Raw genomic sequence first — 9,138 nt, forward strand, 5'->3', positions numbered from 1 at the left:
CAATGGGAAATCTAAGGTACACTTTGTTAGTGCAATTATGGCATGCATTAATTGCAAGTTTCTAGACCCATACAATCATATTTTTCAAGTCCTATGAGGCACTGACATGTCATTATAGTTGGTATGGTGGCATCAATTTGAAGACATAGCCCGATTTGGCACGGGCATCATAGAGCAAACACGACTCTTGAACCTAGTCAGTTCAATTCCACGTTTGGGAAGAAAGCAATAAAAATTGCTTGTTGAACCCAAACTTGAGCTTGAGAGTTTAAGCATCAAGTGGGTTTTACAATATTTTGATGAGATCAAACTTTATAGCCATGATAGCTGCCTACAAGGCATACCACTGGGGTTGATTTTAATTTCACACAAGAAGACTTTTTTAGAGATGTAGGGGCCAAGATCCAGTGGCTATGGAGGGTGATGGCGTGCAAAAGCCATGGCGAGTTTGGAGCATGCAAAAAAGCAGAACAAGAGAGAGAGAGAGAGAGAGAGAGAGAGAGAGAGAGAGAGAGAGAGAGAGAGAGAGAGAGAGAGAGAGAGAGAGAGAGAGAGTTTTGACACACAAAAACTATATTTGATTAAGATCTATTACATAGTTTATAGAACTTTCCATGCAAGTCTGCACATGAGAATTCTAAACTAAGGAGTGGTTCTCCTCAATTAACTGATAGAGCTTGTTCCCATACGACTTAGACACGCCGACAAGGACTTGAACCCAACCCTCAAGCCCAAACCATTGACAATGGACTTGGTGTAGACCATGTCAAAGTTCAATCGTGTGAAACTACGAGTAGAAGCCCGCCCCTCAACAACAACATAGGTGTGTGCGTGCACTTCCCTCAAACAACCATCAGTGTGAGACTACAAAAACTCAGAACCAAACATAAATTGGCGGTCTCCGCTGATGTGTGGCAGTGTCTATAACCCGTACAATTTATTGGCAAATGACTGACATAATAAGAAACATAAAACAAACTGAAAACTATAGGACATTATTATCTACGAGAAGCATCGGTGCTTCACCATCATCATCACCATCAACCATCTTGAGTTGTTGTTTGTTATTTTTAAAATACTTATCTTGTTGTTTGTTATTTTTAAAATACTTATCAGAAGGATGATTGGTCTTTCCACAATATGCAAGGATTTTTGCTGAAAAAGTCCTTGGTTTGATGATTGCTGCGGCCACAGATCGCACAAGGTCTAGTGCTGGTAGTAGTTCTCGTTGAACTTACAGTCAAAGTGCAACCATGGGCTACATATGCAGTAGGTATGGCAGAACTAACATGTGGTACTCATTTATATTCTTCTTGCAATGAATTAACAATACCAAACCAAAGAAGATAGCAGATCCTTCTCCTTTAAAATAGTTACAATTTGACAAAATTCTGTAGGTAGTCTATTAAGGAAAACAACACTATAAGATCTTCATCTGGCACATGGGCTTCAACATAAATTAACTGAGTGCGAATGCTTTTCAATATGTTAGCTACCGCTGCAATATTCTCGTCATCACACATGGAAAAAGAATATAGCTCCATTTTAAGGCTCATTTTGGAGTACTTGGCTTTAGGACCAAACACTTTCTCTAATTTCATCCAAGCAGCATTTGAAGATTGCATGTCATCCAAATAATGAATAAAGTCATCTTCTAGAGATGTCAGAATAATACCTAGTGCTTTCTCATCCTTGCATTGTTGCTCGGCAAGTAGCGCTCTCATAACTGCAGCGGATGTGCCAACTTCGGTTGATAAGGGCTTGACCACACTCCAGAGATTCTTTTACATCACATAGCCTTTCACTTTAATTTGCTAGGTATGAAACCCGAAATTATTGAATTTATTGACTTTTGATGCCATATTGAAGTCTTTAAGAAGCCTGGTAATGAGGTTGTGTTGTTGATTATTGTATCGGAATAACCTTCGGAGAGGTTATTTGTTGTGTTCGTCTCTAGCTATCTTTGCATGCACCTTAGAGAGCGTATTGAGATGAAGTGACCCCCCGCTTAATAGTATTGGCTGCTTTTTGAGATGTTGTAGAATTTTGCTTTAGAAGCTATGGGAATGAAATCGTTAGTATTGCCTTCTGCACACGCGTCTTGAAAAGTTTGCCTTGCGTCTTAAGAGGCGTTCTAGAAATGAGGTGTTGTTGCTTGAAAAACTGCCAACGTTGCCAACGAAAAATGGTTTTTTGAGATGCTTTCACTTGCACAACCTTTTGAGATGCTCCAGCTTGCAAGCTTGTCGCCAACGGTGCACTAAGGCAATGTTTCAAAACGCAGCTTGCTGCGATCATTGATCTACACCGATGGGCTTTGTTCGCAACGTTTCAAAACTCTTGGTACTGCTTATAGCCTACCAACGGGTAGCATTTTAAAAGCCGAGTTGCAATGCCTGGGATCTGATACCAGTTGTAGGGGCCAGGGGCTAGCGGCTATGGAGGGTGATGGCGTGAACAAGCCATGGCGAGTTTGGAGCATGTAGAAAAGCAGAGAGAGAGAGAGAGAGAGAGAGAGAGAGAGAGAGAGAGAGAGAGTTTCGACACACAAAAACTATATTTGATTAAGATCTATTACGTAGTTATAAAACTTGCCATGCAAGTCTACCCATGCGAACTCCAAACTAAGGAGTGGTTCTTCTCAGTTAAGCAACAGGGCTTGTTCCCAGACACGCCGACAAGGGTTTGAACCCAACATATGCTTCCAGTACAACGTACAACTCGACAATGTCGATTCTTTATTGATGATCGACAAGGTTTAACTCTGCAAGATATGTACAATGGTGTATAGTCCGGATGTTTTTAATTATGACTTTTTGGCACGAAAATACTACAAAGGTGCACACATGATTTGGGATTGGCATTTATTTTTCCCTATAGACAAATTTATGATCTTCTTGTTATGGACCTTTCTTTCTCGGCAATTATTTTGCCTATCTGGTTGATATTCAACGTCATTTATTTTTCCAGATCTAGTTAAAAGTTTCGTTGCTCTTCTGTATTTCACATGCAAGGCATGTCTTGACAATTTAATTATATCTATAACATCATGATTTTTCATCGAGAAAAGATTCTCAATTTACTGAGCTTTGCACAAGGTGCCACTAATTAGATTCATCGCAGAATAGTGAGCAATGTATATAAGATTTTTTTATTCTTTACCAGATTTACTCTAGTTGACTAACGCACTCTACAAATTTGGTGATTAGACAAGCTGGCTTTATCTATGCTCGATAGTAGGAGAGTGGATGTTTGCAACGATATTTCTTCTCGATGACATATTGGTGGTATGGAACATCCAATGTGTACAATTATGTGATATTGTTCGAACTTTCCGCTTGCTTTCTAAGTGCCCCTATGAGGTGATCATGTCAAAGGGTGAGTACACTGCTTGGTAATTGTTTAAACCAAGGTCCATTCTCACTACATTAGGACACTACAAGTGTGCAATTTTGAGCTTTGCATGATCATATGTTGATTGTTTTTGGCTCCTTAGTTAACAAAAAGGTACAACCATAAGAGTGTTCTTGTTATCCAGACCTATGAGGTGCTACAAATACTTTGATGGATTCATGGCTACGAGCAAGAACAAGTTATGTGGAGAATTTTGAATTTTCTTATTAGCATCACTTACAGTAGGATGAGTGTGTAGTTTGTAGTTAGCTTGGATCATATTTAGGATCATATATGGTTGCTCAAACTAGAGGCCAAGTACAGCCTCGAGAAGAGAAGATCTAAGAAGAGGAATGTACATGTAGTCCTTGTGCAATCATGATTGTGTACACTACAACATTCATCAAATTGTGGTATTAAGAAGTTTAGGGATCCCGCTATGTTAAGCAAAGATACTCCAAAGGCGGCTCTTCTTCTTCAACAAAGAAGAACACCATTTTTGGATTAACTCCGCATGTAGAGAGTACATGTACCCATGGACTTAGACACATTGTGCCAACTTTTTGTTAGGTGTCATAGGCAAGTCCAAATGCTCAGATTGATCCACATTAGACAGAAGCGCTCCGGTTTCGAAAGGAATTGCTTGAGATGAGTGAGTTAGTTTTGCTCCGTTAGAGTGTCTCCCTTGAGATAGGCTCTACATTAGTAGCAAAATGAGAGTAGTGAAATGTGAGTAAAAGTTAGAGTTGCTTGAGATCGGCTTTGCACTTAGTTACCTAGGTAGGAGCAATAAGTTTTCCCAATTCGGGCATGTCCTTTGAGATAGGTTCCATTGCCACTTTGAGACATGATTAGAGGTGCCTTCTGCCAGTTTCTCACGAAGATATGGATTGCAATCATTTTTTCTATGGGCAAATCGTTCTACATATGAGTAGCAACTTTATTACTTATTCCATGGCTCAATTCTCCAGATGCAAGCTTAGCTTAGAGCAACATTGATGTCCTTAAGAAGACATGTTCCATTGATGTTTTTGAGGACGAATACTCTCTTTCAAGGGGAGAGTAATGTGAGGATAAGGGTAACACTATGGCAGACGAGGTCCAAGGCAAGGCCGACTAGTGTCTCCAAATGCAAAAACATGTACTAGCAATTTGAAGCAAGGTGTGAAAAGGCAAGACATTACACTTAATCTCACTAACTCAATTTCAATGAAATTGACAAAGTACTTTAGAAAAAAATTTCTATGTTATAAAATTCATATTGTATGATTGAGATGTGTTGTACTATTTTCTTTCCTCTCTCTCTCGGTTTTATCTTTGATTGCTCTTACTTATGCTCACTTTCACCCTCTCCCTCTACCTCCACTCCTACACGTCATCTCATTGCAAACGCAGCTAAGGAAGCACTCTAGCGTAACATTATTTTCACAAATTTTAGGTGGGCAATTTCCTTTTTCAAAATTCACGTGTGTTGAAAATTTGTGTGAGCACCATGTTTCTAGGACGTAAGGGCCAATAGCGTCTCATTCTAAAGGAGGAGAGCTCGCAATTGGTGGCTTGAGCGAGGAGCGCTCGCACATACTTTGTGCCACACACACACACACACACACACACACACACACACTCTAATCGCGCGCGCCTGCAACACACACACACACACACACACACACACACACACAGAGTGTGAGGCGCGCGATGGAGATCGGCTTCTTGGGTCTGGGCATCATGGGCCTGGGGATGGGCCGCAACCTGCTCAAGCACGGCTTTAAATTGGTGGTCTGGAACAGGACTCTTTCCAAGGCGAGCCCCCCTCTTCTCGACTGTCATTTCGGTTTATGAGAAATGCCATCTTACTCCTTAAGCTCAGCTCATCTGAGGACCCATTTTGTTGTGCATTTGTACTTCTTTTCATCAGCTTTTCATGCTCTCCAAGAGAGATTTAATGTGCACGCACTCAGCCACTAAGCTGATGATTACTCTTGGCAACTTCATCACAATATACATCTGAAAGTCTTTAAATTTTGTACTGGAGGAACCTAGCTATTGCAATCTTCACCTTTAACGCAGTGAATGTGCTGATAATGGCCTTTTTTTCTTGTATATCGATGGCACAAAGTGTTGGGAAGACTATGTGGGGGTTTCTACTTATGCCCAAGTGCTTGTTATTTTAACTTGTTCAGTGTGATGAACTTATCAAAGAAGGTGCTACACTTGGAAAGAGCCCGGCGGATGTTGTGAAGAGGTGCAAGATTACAATCGCCATGCTGGCAGATCCAGCCGTTGCCCTTTCTGTAAGATGTTTTGCGTGTCGCAAGAATTAAGAATTAATGCAGCAGAAGGATCACCTTGGTGACTTAACAACCATTCATGTTTTCAAATTTCTAGGTAGTTTTTGACAAGGATGGGGTCTTGGAGTCGATTGGGCCAGACAAATCTTATGTGGATATGTCAACTGTGGATTCAAGCACTTCATGCAGTATACACAAGGTCTTCTTCAACTACCCTTGTCTATATTGTGGATGCCTGTGCTTTGGTTTTAAATGCTTCTTTTAGACAGTCTACTAACAAGCAAGGCAGTCATTGCAACCTACCCATCGGTTGTGTGCTTGAAAGCGAGTTATTGAAAACCCATGGATCCTGGGTTAAGAAAGCTAGTGTGATTGCTCGTAAAGGAGCTGAGCTAGGGAAGAGGATCATTGAGTAATGCATGGCAAGAAGGGATTTATTTGCCTTCTGCCGAGCTCTCACACCTACACATGGCAAGAAAACTTTTTGAAAACATTCAAAATGTGTTGAAATTGGCACGAACAATGAATATAGTTTTCGTATGTGCATGTGTAGCATATGCAACTTGCTGCTATACTCTCTCCTCTGATTGAGAGTTGACGATTGTAGTATGTTTCATGACATCCTCTCTGATATTTGGAATGATCAATGTGGGTGGACCTTTCTTCTTGGAATGGAGCTATTGTATATCTATATTTAATCCATGTAGGATTGTGAGAATCTGATGTGTGCAATTGCCAGGCAATTGCAGAAAAGGGTGGGCGTTTTCTCGAGGCACCAGTTTCAGGCAGTAAGAAACCGGCCGAGGATGGGACATTGATAATCTTAGCAGCAGGCGATGAGGTATTGTAGCATGACCAACTGTGCAGCATTGAATAAAGCAGAGTCCTTAATGATGCGTCTATGTGGCCACTCAGTCTGTCTATTCGGAAGTCCTACCTGCATTCGAAGTAATGGGAAAGAAATCTTTTTACCTTGGAGAAGTTGGAAACGGAGCCAGATACAAGCTCGTCGTCAATATGATCATGGGAAGGTAAGTGCTGTCTTCACATACATTGAATTTGCTCATGCATGTGTGTATGTGGTGTGAGAATGGACATTGAATTGTAATTCAATGCCCCACCATCTGATGTTAATGGGGATATTTTAGCATATTAAGCATGTGGAGCAGCTGATGGCTATGTTGTTGTGAGATAGCTGTAAATAAGCAAATTTATAGATCTGTTGAGAAGCTTAAATAGTTAATTCAATAAAGAGGGAAATGGTGCATATTTGTAACAATAGTTAGATGATTTCACATGTGTACAAATATGTAAAGGCTTACAGGATTGTTAAATTAGCTTTTGCCGACTTTGCATTTTGCAGTATGATAAATGCTTTCTCAGAAGGACTTGTCCTAGCTGATAAAAGTGGTCTAAGCCAGCAAACACTTCTGGAAGTTTTGGTTTGGACTATTTATGAAATACTTTGGTTGTTTACTTGTATTGTTCCAACTTTTGCAAATATTCAAACTCCTTGATTGGGATGTTTTAGGACCTTGGTGCAATTGCAACACCCATGTTCAAGATGAAAGGACCCTCAATGCTCAAGGACAAGTTTGATCCTGCATTCCCCTTAAAACACCAACAAAAGGACATGAGACTAGCCTTGGCATTGGGTGATGAAGTTTCTGTTTCTATGCCAGTTGCAGCAGCTTCGAATGAGGTATAAGATCAAATTTCTCCTTCTTTTTATCCCTGAAAAAAATGCTGGATCATAATGGTTTCATGATAAAATACTCAAGCATTGACAGATTTCCCTACACTGTTTGGCCTGCATGGAAAGATGGGGGGGGGGGGGGGGAGAGCGGTAATGCTCATGTATATGTCGAGTGCGTGTGCATATGTGAGTAAGAGATGTAGCCCATCCAGCCAAGTTTTTGGCTTTTTAAAACAAGCGTTAGGCCTACGTTGGACTTTTGCATGTGAAGCATTGAATGTTTGAAATATTCTTTAGTAATTTATTTTCTAGATCATTTAAGAGCCTTATGGGTCCTTTCCATCTTAGAATGCCAATGTGATTTTTGACCTTGTTTTCTTACAATCTTGTGGTGCTCATTTTATTCTTCAATGAGATTGGCCGTTGGTGTTGCCGTGTAATAGGAGCAATTTGGCATCGCATCAAGTTTGTTGCAGCTATTCTATCTTTTCGTTCTTTGACATGGCAAATGTTACTGTTGCTCTTCTATAGGCTTTCAAAATGGCAAAGAGCATGGGACTAGGTGATCTTGATTTTTCAGCAGTATACAAGGCGGTTAATCATGGATCTGCATAGAGAATTTGTTGCGGTAAAATTGCTTAACTATACGGTTATCGTATGGGTGCTAGAGGAATGGTTTCCCAGAATTTATGGGTTGTACATCTAAAGGAAAAAATTTGCCAGAAATTTTGAATTCACATGACCATGTCCTCAAATGTCTCATCTCTGAACCAAGCATGCTCGAAGTCTGTGAATACTTTGGCTTGGAAATACACCAACAGACTAGAAATGCCAGTCTGACTGGTGAATAAGTTTTTTGACATTGTTCTCATATACCAGCCATTACTTGCCTAATCATCAGAATGAAAATGTGTAGTATTTGTTTGGTCGTGAAAATGGATGAGCCAATGATGTGTATATTGCTCTTAAGCAATATACACATCCACCGAGGTTTGTTTACTAATTAGATGTCATCAGAATGCGGCATAGTGTTCGACCTGAGAATGCATTACTCTGCCTTAAGCCCAAGACCTACCACAATGTGCACAACTTCTTTGCTCCTTGTGAGTTTAGAGTAGACCCTCTCTATGAAGTGTATGAATGTGTCTTTGCAAGTTAATTGGATGCCCTTTCGGTTCTCTTGCACAGGTGCATTACCAGCCCCCAAAGCAAGTCAAAGCCAAGCATTGTCGCATGTGTTATGCTCTGGTCTTCTATTGTTGTTGCCTTCAGTAGCTCTGATCAGATGCAAAGGCCACGATGCCCCTTGACAAGTGTGAATCATTTTTTAAGGGCTCTTTAGCCAACTCAGAATTTTGCATTTCTCCCACAACTTGCAGAGGTATCTTTGCAACATTCATATTCATCTCACTCAAAGGAAGTTTTATGAGCATGAGTTGAAGAAACTCATACCATCGATCCTCATCATTTGCGCACAAGGTTATGTTTGAGTTATGGCAAGGTTTCTTGTCTAGCGCAATTGTGGACTGTTGATGAAGCTTGTCAATAGTGCCACATGGCAAGGAAGTTAATGATGGCAAACCAGCCTTATGTATCTGTGGTTCACTGGGAAAGATAGTTGACAGTTGTTTTCCTGTTTCTAGTCTGAGTTTCGACTCTGTCTTCCTACAATTTCTTTTTGCTCAATTGACATGATAAAACCTGTTGTCAGGCAAGCGAGTCTTGTTGTTAATCAATAAATGCATCACTCACTGATTTTTT

At 40.4% G+C, this 9,138-nt stretch overlaps 1 protein-coding gene across 1 annotated transcript; it reads left to right on the forward strand.

The window, feature by feature from the left end:
* The first annotated feature begins 4,919 nt into the window (after positions 1-4,919).
* GLYR1 (glyoxylate reductase 1) lies at positions 4,920-8,271 on the forward strand. The gene is made up of 8 exons (XM_086484313.1): positions 4,920-5,193; positions 5,574-5,684; positions 5,779-5,880; positions 6,421-6,522; positions 6,597-6,712; positions 7,045-7,123; positions 7,213-7,383; positions 7,909-8,271. Exons 1-8 carry the CDS (start codon positions 5,089-5,091, stop codon positions 7,990-7,992), a joined length of 870 nt encoding a protein of 289 aa, XP_086340439.1. The 5' UTR covers positions 4,920-5,088; the 3' UTR covers positions 7,993-8,271.
* The last annotated feature ends 867 nt before the right edge of the window (positions 8,272-9,138 follow it).

Source organism: Adiantum capillus-veneris, chromosome 2 (assembly GCF_014529385.1).
Source record: "Adiantum capillus-veneris isolate H3 chromosome 2, ASM1452938v2, whole genome shotgun sequence".
NCBI classification, from domain to species: domain Eukaryota; kingdom Viridiplantae; phylum Streptophyta; class Polypodiopsida; order Polypodiales; family Pteridaceae; genus Adiantum; species Adiantum capillus-veneris.